Source organism: Diadema setosum, chromosome 21 (assembly GCF_964275005.1).
Source record: "Diadema setosum chromosome 21, eeDiaSeto1, whole genome shotgun sequence".
Classification (NCBI taxonomy): Eukaryota; Metazoa; Echinodermata; class Echinoidea; order Diadematoida; family Diadematidae; genus Diadema; species Diadema setosum.
The window spans coordinates 10,337,922-10,351,403 of NC_092705.1; the positions used below are offsets into that span (position 1 = coordinate 10,337,922).

Genomic DNA, 13,482 nt, shown 5'->3' on the forward strand with positions numbered 1-13,482 from the left:
ATACCACTTCACCCCAAAACAAAAGGTTGATCATTAGTGATTAGATTTTTCCTGTTCTGAAGAAACATCTCCAATGATTGAATTCAATTCAAATCAAATTGAATTAAATCACATAATATGAACATACATTTGAAAGTAGAAAATATCAAATTATTTGGAAAAAAAAAATCATCATGTTATTGGCCAATGTAAAAGACAAGATTTTGCTGAGACTTGGGTTACAGATAGATTCAGTTTGATTAACGAAGTTAGCATATTCTACTCCCAGTATCACAACAAGCATGAAAAATAGGGAGTGTTTGTTTTCGGATTAAAAAAAAAAAAATGATAAATAAACTACGCTTAACTAAAGTAATCCAAACAAAATATAAAAATGGGTTAACTAAAGACCATTAGAGAGTTTGCACCGATAATTTAATAACTGCTCTCTTGCTGGACATCTACTCCTATACTGATTGGTTAAAATCACTCTGTCAGCAAAATTTACTAGTCATCTTTGGTGGCTAGTTTTACCCGACCCATCGATGACGTAATTTACGTAGTGATATGCTACAGACGTCTACACAATTTGCTTTGTTATTGTTTTGTCCTGCACTTCGGCAGTGGAAGGTCTATTGTTGTTGTATGTAGTCCTGTACCCCAAACCTTCGACCTACCAAGGAAAGGAAATTGCTCATTTTCACCACTGCATGCGTGAAAATCATTGAAGCACCTCGGCTTGCATTTACTCGGGAAATTTTGACATCGTTCACTTAGTCTAACGTTGAAATTTCATAGGGCATTGCAGTGTGCTGGATCGGAAGAGGTCGAAGGTAATTTTGAACGGTCCCGTGCGTTCTTATCCGTGTAAGTTCAAATTATGCCGTAGAAACCTAGGGCTTACTCAAGATTGTAATGTAAATTATGTGCGAGCAACAGCACGCTCGACTCCAAGCCAAGGCAAGGGCAAAGTTTAATGCAATGCTGTGCTGTGATCATTGTCGGTCTTATCGTTGTCATCGCCTTACCCACCACACCATAAAATCCTAAAGATGACTCGCTCGGGCTTGTTTGAGAACCCCTTCGAAAGGGTGGTCTGCTTCTAAAGTGAATAGAATTTACTTGTATTTTGACCGGTATCGTGACAATTTAAATTAAATTTACAGCTTATACAGGCATTTTGATTCAGTCAAGGAAGACTACACCTCCCCTAAAACTACATTAATTTACAATTGTAAAGAGCCAAAGATTCAAAAGAGTAAATCTTCAGCCTTGGTGGGTGATGGATTTTACTGCAATAAAAGTGTTTTAAAGGAAATAGGGCCTATATGTTTACAAAGCAGCAGTTGCAAATATTTGCACATGCACATATCTTGCTGAAGGGTAACTGTCAACTCTCTGTAAGATCACATTGATTAATCTATTGGCATTGTGTACTAATGTTAGATACTTTACAACTGGTGTACACTGTATCAATCATGACAACTGATCATACCGAATGGAGTTTATCATAAACATTGTGGACATATTAAAAGTCACATTAACATGACAGAAATACACTAACTCTCTCATTGTGCCCACCTAATGCCAATGCAATGGGGATACCTTGCAGATGTTAAATATATCTTAATTTTTCTTTCACATTTGTACAGTCTATTAGTACAGACTTGCTTAGCATTTCAGTCAGGTATTGTTTTCATATACATTCCTGCATTAAAAGAAAGCTGATTTTCATGCGTTACTGTATTTCAGGAGGTTGCATAGTTTCTTTGACTTTCCTTTCAACACCAACAATGTGCTTGTACAACTTGTAAAGTGAAAGTGTACAAGTAGAAAACTCAAATTACAGGTGTAAGTGCAGATACTGTTACAAAGTAGTAATAAGGCAAAGTGAAATGGACTTTATAGTATAAGAAATTTCCCTATTGCATAATAAAATGTACATGTATGTAATGTTACTTGACAAATAAAAATTGTAAGTGACCTTCCTGGCTCAAAACCCAAACAAAGTAGGCTGAAAGTAACCCTAGTTTTCACTTTGCCACACAGTTTTAAAGAGTAAGTTCTAAGCTTTAAAATGATGTCAGAACATTTAACTTATTGAAAATTGGCCCATCCTAACCCATTCAAAAAGTAATTGAAATAAGAGAGAGTTAGCAGATGCAGTTTTATCGATAGAAAAGGGAGGAAAGAGGATTTAAAGATTAGGGTCACTCAGGCATGCTGTACAGAAGTATCAATGAAAATCACAGTGAAACTAGCACCTGTCCAAGAAATATGGTCCAGAAAAATTGCTGATATCTTGATTTCAGTTTTCTTTTAAGCCGTCAAATATTGACAGTAGGTAGAGGAGAGAGTACTCTCCCAAGTATTAAAAGACAAACTTTAAAAATTTGAGTAGGTCAACCCAAATGAATATTTTGGTCCATTACAGATAATCCTGATCTGGTCAATTCCAGCGTAACGGACATGACATTCAGACCACTTTTTTGTGATTCAAACCATCACACAGTGAAATTGGGAGTCTCCAAAAGATTCTAATTGAGTTTATCAGACACATTTAAGTATATGTAATGTACACAGAAAATTTCATGGAAATTTATTAAGTGGTTGTTGAGAAATTGCATTTTTAGCGAGCGTAACGGACATGACACTAAATGGACAAGGCATTTTGATCTACTTACCATTATGAAAATTCCTGTGAATTTTTGGATAATATGCAGCTGGTTTTGGTCTTGATTAAACCTTTAGATCATGCTTTACTCATAAAGTCCTAATTTAGAGTAGTTTTACTGTTCATTCTTTTTTAATAGTTTAAAATATTGCGTAACGGACATGGCACTTCGAGTGTAACGGACATGACAGTTTTGTCCACTTTTTGTAAGCTAAGAGAATTTTTTTATTACAAGGTATAGCAGATATTCAATTGTTGGCATAGTAAGGTTAGAACATAGGGACACACATCATAACTGCAATCATGTAATATTTCTTGTATTTATATCATTTTAGGGGGGTTAGTCTTTGTATATATTTACAAAACAAAGAAATATAAAACAAATTCGCTCCTGCACCAGCTAGCTACAATTAGTGACAAATTTCCAGTTACTACCACCCACCATAGCAAAATAGGACATATTACTATCTTATACTATGGTTATTTTTTTCTTAGTGGCCTAATATTTGATACTAAGTATTATACACTAGCGTAACGGACATGACACCCTTGTAAGGTGAACCATATTTTCACTTCTTTGTTTCAAAATAAAAAGATTAAAATAACTGCACACTGCTAACTACATTGTGCTCTTGAACAAAACATCAAAAAGTCCTTTTATTGCAGGTTTCAGTGATTTAACAGCTACTCTAAAGCACATGGAGTACAATGCCCAGAGTACCACGATGGCATACATGTACAACACTGAAAACCATGTCTCCATATCTGCGGATAGGCAAAGAAAACAGAACGAACCAGATCTGTATGAAATAAATAGTTTGAATACAACATCATTAAAATGCACTCAGGATTGCATCAACTTTTATGCAATGAAACAGGACCACAAAACTGTATGGTACCATTATCAAATTTGTGTTATCATCTGAAATAAATAAGGTATGTAAATTTCATTCCTGCAAAGTTCTTTCATTTGGCATTAATGCCATCCTTAGAGTAGAATCATCCTCTGTTATCCAATCTTGGATAGAATATTGTAAAAACTTCCACTGCTAGTACCAGTACTTTATCATTGTCAACACATGCTTTCCTTTTTTGGCTAGAAGTGAATGATCAAGCCCCTTTTTTTTTCTGAGAGTTTTCACAACATATAATCCATTTCCATGTAGAGTGGTCACCTGGGCAACAAAGTATATCTTGTTTTCTTCACGGCAAATTCAACTCGTACAAATTATATAATCAACTTATTGCTTGCTGAGGCACTTCTTAAGGCTTGCCAGAGTGGTGTACTGGTTACATTATTCTCACCAGCTTGTGAGTAGGACTTTTTGAAATACTGGATGCTTTCCCTACCAACTGGTTGTAAATGATTATACAGTGTACCTTTCAGTGGATAAACATCTTCTCATAGCATCTCAAAATTGTGCTTTTTGTACGATGCTGTGCGCTGTCATATATACCAGTATATCCCTTGGCATAGAGGTACATCTAGTTAAGTTGTGTTGATGAAATGGATAGGCAGCATTCAGACCGACTTTCTCTGACGATAGAGCTACAACATGTACTGTCAACACGCTTAATAAAGCAAACAATTCCATTCTCAGCCCTCTTGGCAAGTGATATCTCATTAACGTGCCACTGAAGGTGTGGATTAATAGAGTCATAGAGATGAGAGAGGTACATGTATGGATGCAGCACAAACTTTTTTTTTAAATTATAAGGCAACACCATCATTGAAGACATTGATGCTGGTGACATTTGGATTCTTTGTTGTTGTATCATCAGTGACCATGTTCATTGGATGCACGAGGATCCATTTGTGCAGGAGTTCCTGGCTGTTGTGTTGACTCCATGGCGGATATGTGTTAAATGTGGTATACATTGTACTTATATGTAGAAAGTGCTCATTTTAAGTATTAAAGGGAAGGCCAACAGTGAAAGCTCCATTGTCTAAATACTCCTTAGAATGACAGCTGCTGTTTATCAGTCAGGATTACAAGAGATGGGAATGGATCAAACCGGTGTAACAGGGTAGCAAGATCATCTAAAATCAACTGTCTTCCAGTGGCAGAAAGCAAAGTCTGCTTGTTTTTGTTTTATTGAGTGATGTGCAGACTTAATCATTTACTCAAGTATAGAAATGTCCTACTATCCTTAAGCAATTAAAACTAATCACCACCCTGTTTCACTGGGCCACAGTGTTATTTCTGCCACTTGTCTAATATGAGGTGTCATGTCCGTTACGCAAAGTGTCATGTCCGTTACGCCATTTACAGGAAAACTAGAAGTGGTATAGAAAAGTGGTTTTCACACATGCAAGGGGATTCAATCCTAACATAGAAAATGAATTTGCAGCAACTTTACACTAATTTCCTCTTGGCTATGAAAACTTATAGTAAAAAACGTAACGGACATGACGCTTCAAATGTTATAGAAATCACACAACTTTGAGGATCAATGGGTCATAAACTGATGAATGCTAAGGAAGTTGGTTGTGATTTTCTGTTGATATATACACTGGACTATAGTTTAAAAGCTGAACAAGGCCTCTAGGACATATCTGGCCTTCTTTAGAGACAGGAACACTAAACTCTTTAAAAATAGCCAAATTTTTGCTTCATTGCAACGCATCATACAGTATTTTCATTGACCGAGAAAAATACAAAATTTTGTAATAACAAATATGCGACTAGTGAAAAATGAAAATTTATATGTTACTTTCTTAGAATATTTGAGAACTTAAGTGAAACTCAAAACTTCATTTTTTCACCAAAGTGAACATTTCTCATGGAATTGCCCACCTGCAAGTTTTTTGTGGGCTTTTAGCCAGGCGGTCACAAATAAACTTCATCATGTACTGATACGCCATATACACAATATTTCGCGAGTCTAAATTTTCATGAATCGGCACTTATCAACAATTTCGCGAGTGGGTAAATTCGCGATCGGGGAGTCCTGTACTGAACGGAGAAATGTATATATGCGTACGTGTTACGACCAAAATCACTCTGAGAATGATCGCACAAAAGAAACAATCAACTAATGTTCAGGCGGTTTATTAACAGTGATATTGTGGGTACAGACTCGTAATTGGTTTTCACATCAGTACAATAATGATCAATACAAACAATTACAAATCGGTAATGGAATCACTTACATATTTTGTTATCAAGTAATCCTTTGAAAATGTTCAGATACGATGTTCGATGCACTGCTGAATGATCCTTGACGCGCCGATGAATGATTCCTCCGACGTAACTCCAAAGGCGCAGGTTACGATAGTCCACGGTATAGATCCGGGGTAAACTCCACGATATATGTCCACAGCGAAATGTGCAGAATCCAAACGTTATGACGACCACGTCCAGTTGATGCGTTGAATGATGAGTCACTTTATAATGTCCAGCAAGGAATCTAGCCCGTCACAGCTTTGCCGTAATAATGTCCGTTGACACTAAAATATGGAGTCTATCTCCAACGTAGGCAAATTAATTCTCTGCAGGCAACATGTCTCCCAGGCCTTATCTCCACAAGCACAGTTTGTATAGCAGGTCAGCAGGTAACACAGGACTGACTATAACAAGTCGCTTCAGAGCCAGAAGTGACGTAACTCAGAGCAGAGGTGTTGGGTACTCTGCCTACCTCAGAATTTCTCCGGCTTATATACTATCCATTCACCCCTTTCTAGTACATTCTGTAATTTTCTCCAACCTGGGGCCACATACCTGAACATACTAGCAAGTCCAAATTCCAGGAATCCTGGATGACTCACTGCCTAACTATGTGCATAACATCATTGCCAAAATTAACTACCAATCACATTGGGCTACAGGGACAGTGCCTCACTCATCCAAATATGTAAGCACTTCCCAGAATTTTCTGGAATGGGTAAATCATTCTAGATTGAGTGAGCTATAATGTATTTCCTGTCACATGCATACATGTACTGTAGCTACATTGTATACCACGTAGAAAATTCTCCACTGATCTGGTCAGCCTGTATGTACTAATGTATATCTATATCATATAGAATGTTCTCCATTAATCTGGTCACCCGTGTACATACACATTAAAACAACCATGCATACAGCCTTGATACATGTACATAACTACTTGTGTGTACATTTGTGACAGTACGTCACATTCATATCGGCATTAGAGTCAATATTTTTAATTTCGCGAATAGCAGGTGACTCGCGAAAATAAAAACCTCGCGAAATATTTGGCGTATACAGTAAGTACATACATGTACATATGTACCTTAATTATTCACAATTTCAGATATCCTGTTGATAGCGTCATTAAATCTGATATTTACAAATGTACATGCATGAATACATTGACTGTTATGTCCTCTACCTTTCCCATTTTACAGCTTTTCTCCCACTGTGATATGAGAGAGAAGAGCTACTGCAGCCGTTTCTATGCATTTTGAACAGCGCCCTCACCTTCCAGATGGAAAGATTCCAGTTTTCGTTTTCCCAACTGACCTAACATTTTATGCTGACAACCGGAACACCCACAAGCAAATCCTGACTCTGTACAATCCGTATGACTTTCCGTTCAAGTTCAAAGGTAAAGATATTTCCCATATTACATGTATGCAATTAATCCATTGTGATAACTTACTTTGCGTGAAGATTCACCTTATTATAGTCCAGTGTGAATGTTTATGTATATCATGATGGCAAAGAAAACTACTGATGTTGATGACTGTGATGATGTTAGTAAATAGATAGTGTTTAAACACCAGTGGAAATTTTCATATGGATACTACTAGTCCATTTTATGAAATTTGTTCAATGCTCTAAAAAGATGTTACTGATTGTGTTTTTATGCCTCCGCAACGAAGTGGTGTCGGAGGCATTATGTTTTCGGGTTGTCCGTCCGTCCGTCCGTCCGTCCGTCCTTCCGTAATGAATTTTGTGGACAAGGTAACTATCAAAACCTGTTGAGGTATCCTAATGAAACTTGGCATGTATGTGTATTAGGGGGTGAAGTTGTGCCTATCAACTTTTGGGTGCACATGCTCAAGGTCAAAGGTCAAAAGGCCAAGGTCAAATACATAAAATTTCACTATTTCCACCATATCTATTGAATGCCTGAAGATATTTTCTTGAAACTTAGTGTATACATGTATTACCCAATAAAGATTCTCTGGTGAAAGTTTGGGTCATGAGGTCAAAGGTCAAAAGGTCAGGGTCAAATACATAAAATTTCACTATTTCCACCATATCTATTGAATGCCTGAAGATATTTTCTTAAAACTTAGTGTAGACATGTATTACCCAATTAAGATTCTCTGGTGAAAGTTTGGGTCATGAGGTCAAAGGTCAAAGGTCAAAAGGTCAAGTAAAAATATTAAAACTTCTTTTTTTTTCTCCATACCTTGGAAAATTGTTCAAGGTATCTTCATGGAACATAGTATATATATACTGACTGGAAGTGATTATCTAGAGAATGTAGGGTTCATGGGGTCAAAGGTCAAGTGCAACACTTCAAAATTTTACTATTTCCCTCCTATCATGCAATGCCAGCAGGGTTATTTTTTTTACACTTGGTGTATGCATACATGTGTAACCTAATAGAAATTCTCTGGAAAGTTTTTTTTTTTTCTTCTTTTTTTTTGCCTCAAAGGTCAAAAGGTCAAAGATCAAGTGAAAGTGCTGAACTAGCTTTTACCTCCATATCTCGGAAGTGGCTAAAGTTACCTTGAAACTTAGTACATAGTATGCATGTTCTACCTGAAAGTGATTATCTTATGAATTTTAGGGTCAAGGGCCAGATGAAAATAGTAACAATTTACTATTCAATTCAGAAATTGCACTTTTTCTCCACACCTGTACCTTGAAAATTACTCAATGCCTAAATGTATGAATGGGTCAAAGTCGAGTTAAAGTCCTTAAATCCCTAGATACATGCTCTCCTATTCATCCAATTAAACCTAGGTCAAGGAAGGTGAACATTCAACACATTTGTGACAAACTTGTCATTTCAATATTTTGCCAGTTTTGTGACAATGTAATCACACATTGTCCACATGTACTATCTAGACCTATTGGGAAAATCATGCATTATGGCGGAGGCATACCAGTCGCCAAAGCAACATTTCTAGTTTCTTTTACTGTTGTCCTGTATACACTCATGACTAAATAAGTTTTGGACCAGTTTGAATCATGAATAAAGAAGTATAAGTTTATTCTTAAATCCTGAAATTGTAAGCAATGTTGGCTTGATGGCTTCTCAACATCTTTGTTCTATCTAGTACTATGTACCGCACCAAGGAAATACAACGTAGTTGACCCGGAAGGCACAGTCAAGCCAGGCTGCTGCATCGATGTGTGAGTTTAAGTGTCCTTGCTTTAAATGACAACAGTATAATACCACAGTCCAGACCAATATCTCCAGTGTTGTACTGAGTTAGCTCTCTTTGTATCACACATACTTCATGTGGGGCTGCATGGAAGACAGGCTCTTTCAGATTCACTTGCAAATTTTTGTCCTGAACATTGAAAATGAATTTTGAGTCTTATTGTCTTGCTCACATAAAGATATCCATGAAGACTGTGTAGATTGCAAATTGGAAGAAGTTATTTTTCATTGCTTGTGGCGCGTACGGCTTTTGAATCATAATGACAGTATTTTCTGTAAACTTTTTGCCCCAACCATTCAGATGGGTATTGATAAATCTTCCTTTCATTTCCCTTATTGATATCATTTTTGTTGTTTTGTTTTTTTGTGTGTCTTTTATTTTAGTAGTAGAGAACAGTACACAAATGGTCCTGTCTTGTTTAAAACGACCTCTCGTGTTTAAGGTACATTGTATGATGTGTTAATTCATTTCATGTTGCTTACAAAACTTAATTTGATGAAGGAAATCTTCCTGTCTAACCACTGGAAGATGCCTTACACAGTCTAATTCAATTAATAGGATTTTTTTTTTTTTTTTTTTTAGCATTGAAAGTCCCAAGTGGAGCCTGCATTAGTAGTTAAAGCTGTATTAAGGAGTGTCATTTTGAGATTACATTTTATACCAACTTTGGGGTGAAAGAGTAGGGCTTGTGAAAAGGGCTACCGGTATTGTCTCTACAGATGAAAATGAAGTGCAAAGTGATGATTGTTCACCCTTCACTCTGTCACACCAGACTGATTCGCATCAAGGAACTGAGCCAGACGGGGTTTGGCCAGCGGGACAAGTTCCGCCTGAACCTCTACCGCCACGGCCAGCGAGAGGTCATAGGTCGAAAGGATGTCCCTGCTATCTTCTTAGCCACTGCCAAGGGGCGTGGTGGTGACCAAGATCCCGATGAGACAGGCTCGCAGACCTCTTTACCATCGTCATCAAACTTGGTGTTTGCCAATGGTATGCCGGACTTGTTTGTCTACTGCTTACTTTAGTAATGTAGAAGTTGATGAGACTTACAAATATCCGACTGTGATGCAATGTTCGTCTGCTATAAGTGGTGTGGTTTTAAATTTTTTGCTTTTGTTTTTGAAGTACAACCAGGCACTTATGGATTGAGTGAAAGTATTTTGGTCTGTCTATAGATGTTTCTGCAATTTTTTTGTTGTTGTTGTTGATGCACCCAAATGTGTGCTTGCAGAAGTGCACCTGAATGTATCTGAATAGATTAAAAAGCAAAACATACACAAATTCAAAAAAACAAACAAACAAACAACATTGTGATGGCTAGGTAGTTTTTAAGGTAAAATTCAATGGTAATGTATCGTCAATATATGTCATACCCATATAATCTATCTTTTTCGTGTCATTTCAGTACCCATTCTCTTGACTTAAATGAAATTATGCATGGAATCCAAGAATTCATGTGAAGTGTGCGAGAAATCAACCACTATGTGCTCTATATAAGTACATTGTATTGTTCCTTGACCGATGCTATGTACTCTATGATTATGTACATTGTATTGTTCCTTGACCCTCCAGCCAATCGAGGACGTGCTGGCCCCGGGGCCACCGTGGTGCTGGTGGCTGTACTCTGCGTTGTGGCCCTGATGTTGCCAACTCAAGGAGAGAAAGATTCCCGTCTTCCAGACTACCTACACCTCACTGTCAACCAGAAGCTCATCGCAGCGTACATTCTAGGTGACAGTGTTCTTTTCTTCTTCTACTTCCGTAAAATATGCAGGCTTCATTCTTGAAGATAAGTGCACTGTTTTTGATGTGGGAAGATAGGTTGGTGGCCACTTCACCTGGTTATGCACCCTGCTCTTTGCGATGAATGAATAAAGCAAAATCTTTTACTAATAATTTCATGAGTTGTGACTCGCTCATACACGGGACCTCCATTTTATGTCCTATCCAAGGGACAGAGGGATTTTGCCTCTTTCAAGAGGGATTGGTATGAAAACACACAACTTTGCTCAGTGAGACTCGGGGATGAAACCTGGGTCCTTTGGATCTGTATGATTACATGTATGATGTGTGATTACAATCATGTTGATAGAAAACATGTCATTGACCTGATGATAGCTATTGACTGTCATGGATTTACAAATCGCTGAAAGCTGTTTGTGGGGAAAAAATATATATGATCTTTTTTTGTAAATTGTCGTATCAAACTTCACTTTCTACTTCTTTTCTCTTGTTCTTCTCACTTTTTGTCCTTTCCTCCACTGACTTTTTTCACATTATTTGTCATATGCTCTATTTTTATTTTTCTCCCTTGTCTAAACTGTCTCCTTTATCTGTGTTTTACTCTTTTTTTTTTATTCATCTCTATCGTAGTCATCTTCTTCATAATCTTTTTTTGTTCTTCTTTGCATTCATCCTTCTCTCTCATATTTAATGTGTTTCTTCCATTTACTTTCCCCTTCTGCAGGACTTGTGACTATGGTGTTGCTGAGAACATGACCCCGACCCCCTTGTCTAGCCTTCCTGTCGTGTAGCAGAATACTGTCCGTCTTGCCCCGCAGATCAAATGGATCCACCTTTTATCATTCTTGCATCATCAGCAATCAAGGGCATCGGAATCTTTCGTGGGCATTCAGGTATTCCATCCGAGTTGGGCGGACATCGCCGGAATAGGATTTCCTCATTACTCTATTATGTGAGATGCTCCCAGCACACTATGCTCTGGGGGCAGTCCGTCCCTACAGATCTCCAGCTTTGGTTCAGCTCTTTTCAGTCTACTGTGTGAAGATTTCAAGCAATATTGTCATTTGGCAAACCATATTTGCAGAGGGTATAGGGCAGAACTATTAGTCTATGAGTCCTTCCTGCGTAATCTCATTACTCTACACAGTCATCCACTCATCAACTTTACATCCGACCATGATGCCAAACAGCAAATCATTTGAATGAAAACTTTCTTAAATGAAAATTTTGATACAGCCTTAATGTTAAACAAATCCTTGTAAGATTCAATCAATATTTTCTTTTTCAAGAATTTACATGTATGTGTTACATTGTTGGGCAAATTAGAAAGAAACAAAAATGTATTTACTCCACTCAAGGAATGATGAAGGGTTTGGTAATTGTAGGTTGTGCTTTGAACCAAATTTTTGTACTTTGTTTTGTTTTTGTTTTGATTTAAATGTTAGTGTATTTAAAACTTGGCTTTAACTGAGTCTAATCTTTATTAGGAATGCCAAGTATCTGTCCTTTTGAGTGATAAACGCTTTGTCACATAATTACTTTCAGATGTGAATATATCTTGTTTATTCGAGTTGTTCACAAACTGGAATGATATTTTTCCCATTACAGTTATAGATTCAGAAAGGCAGTCTAAACCACCCATAACTGGCATTATTGAAATCAGTGCTATTAGTTTAAAAAAAAAAATGAGTCTAATTGGGAGAATAGCAGCATTTTTCTCCCAGAGAAAATGCAGACTCACATTTAATGACATTTTACTAGCAGAACAGAGTTTTAAAATATGTAATCATACTGTTGTGGTTTTCTTCTATTGTTTTCAGGTTGATAATTTTTTGCTTAAAATTTACCAGATATCATAGTACTCTGTGCAGTACTTTCTGGGTTTTGGGTTGTTGTTGGGTTTTTTTTTCAGAAAGCTTTGAGCAAAGTCACCTTAGACTAGAATGCCAGAATCTTTATTCATTTGGCAAATTACACAGTCAAACAAAATAATTCTTATTTGATTGTGTAGGGGTTTACCCGTGTGATATGAACCTTTTAAGGATTTGAATTTGGCATTGATTGAACATTTCTTTTGTTACTGCTTTTGACAGTTTTCTGTACAATGAAATATATTATGCCTCTTCAGGCATTTGGTTTTTGTATGCTGATATAGACATGCAAACTTTATTTAAAGCATGTACAAGAATGAATACACTTCATGCTGAAGAAATCTGATCTAAAAGAAGGGCAAACCAACTTGCTTTGTTTCGTCTTGGTTTATTGTTTAGAAATGTCATTATTCATTCAAAAGTGTTATCAGCTTCTGTTTGTTACTACAAGGAATGTTTGAGTGAAATGGGGGAGTCATGAAGTTGTCGGTAACTTGCCACTCATCTGTATCGGGGATTTTATTTTTCTCACCTCCCAACGTTAATCACTGTTTGAAGTACGTACCTGCTGAAAGGCAAATGAGCAAAATGATTGTTTAACATTGTTTTGAAGATTGGAATTCCTGTATATTTTATATTAGGGGGGTTCACATGTACACCAATTAGCGGGATACAAATCTCGAGATTTGCATCGCGATCGGTATCTCGATTTTTTTGCACATATGGCCAGAAAAACCCAAAAATTAGTGCGATAAACATCACGATGCTAATCCCAAGAAATCTTGCGATAATTCCTCAATTAGCGGGATAATTTGCACCGGGCCGGTACGTGTGAATGGTCGGGT

General features: G+C 37.0%; 1 protein-coding gene across 2 annotated transcripts; it reads left to right on the plus strand.

Annotated features, from left to right (window-relative positions):
* The first annotated feature begins 610 nt into the window (after positions 1-610).
* Positions 611-12,080, plus strand: LOC140244555 (motile sperm domain-containing protein 1-like). 2 transcript variants are annotated; one of them, XM_072324181.1, is made up of 6 exons: positions 611-846; positions 7,026-7,225; positions 8,916-8,991; positions 9,796-10,013; positions 10,596-10,754; positions 11,491-12,080. In XM_072324181.1, the coding sequence occupies exons 2-6, from the start codon at positions 7,075-7,077 to the stop codon at positions 11,520-11,522; spliced, it is 636 nt and encodes a 211-aa protein (XP_072180282.1). In that variant the 5' UTR covers positions 611-846; positions 7,026-7,074; the 3' UTR covers positions 11,523-12,080. The 2 variants fall into 2 exon arrangements, with proteins under 2 accessions (XP_072180282.1, XP_072180283.1); XM_072324182.1 differs by having other exon boundaries at positions 611-812.
* The last annotated feature ends 1,402 nt before the right edge of the window (positions 12,081-13,482 follow it).

What these genes read in the sequence shown, in the direction of transcription:
- LOC140244555 (XM_072324181.1), top strand. Translation starts at nt 7,075, where the DNA reads ATGCATTTTGAACAGCGCCCTCACCTTCCAGATGGAAAGATTCCAGTT. An exon ending in CTTTCCGTTCAAGTTCAAAG is followed by an intron (nt 7,226 to 8,915) that starts GTAAAGATATTT and finishes TGTTCTATCTAG; the next exon opens with TACTATGTACCGCACCAAGG. An exon ending in AAACTTGGTGTTTGCCAATG is followed by an intron (nt 10,014 to 10,595) that starts GTATGCCGGACT and finishes TTGACCCTCCAG; the next exon opens with CCAATCGAGGACGTGCTGGC.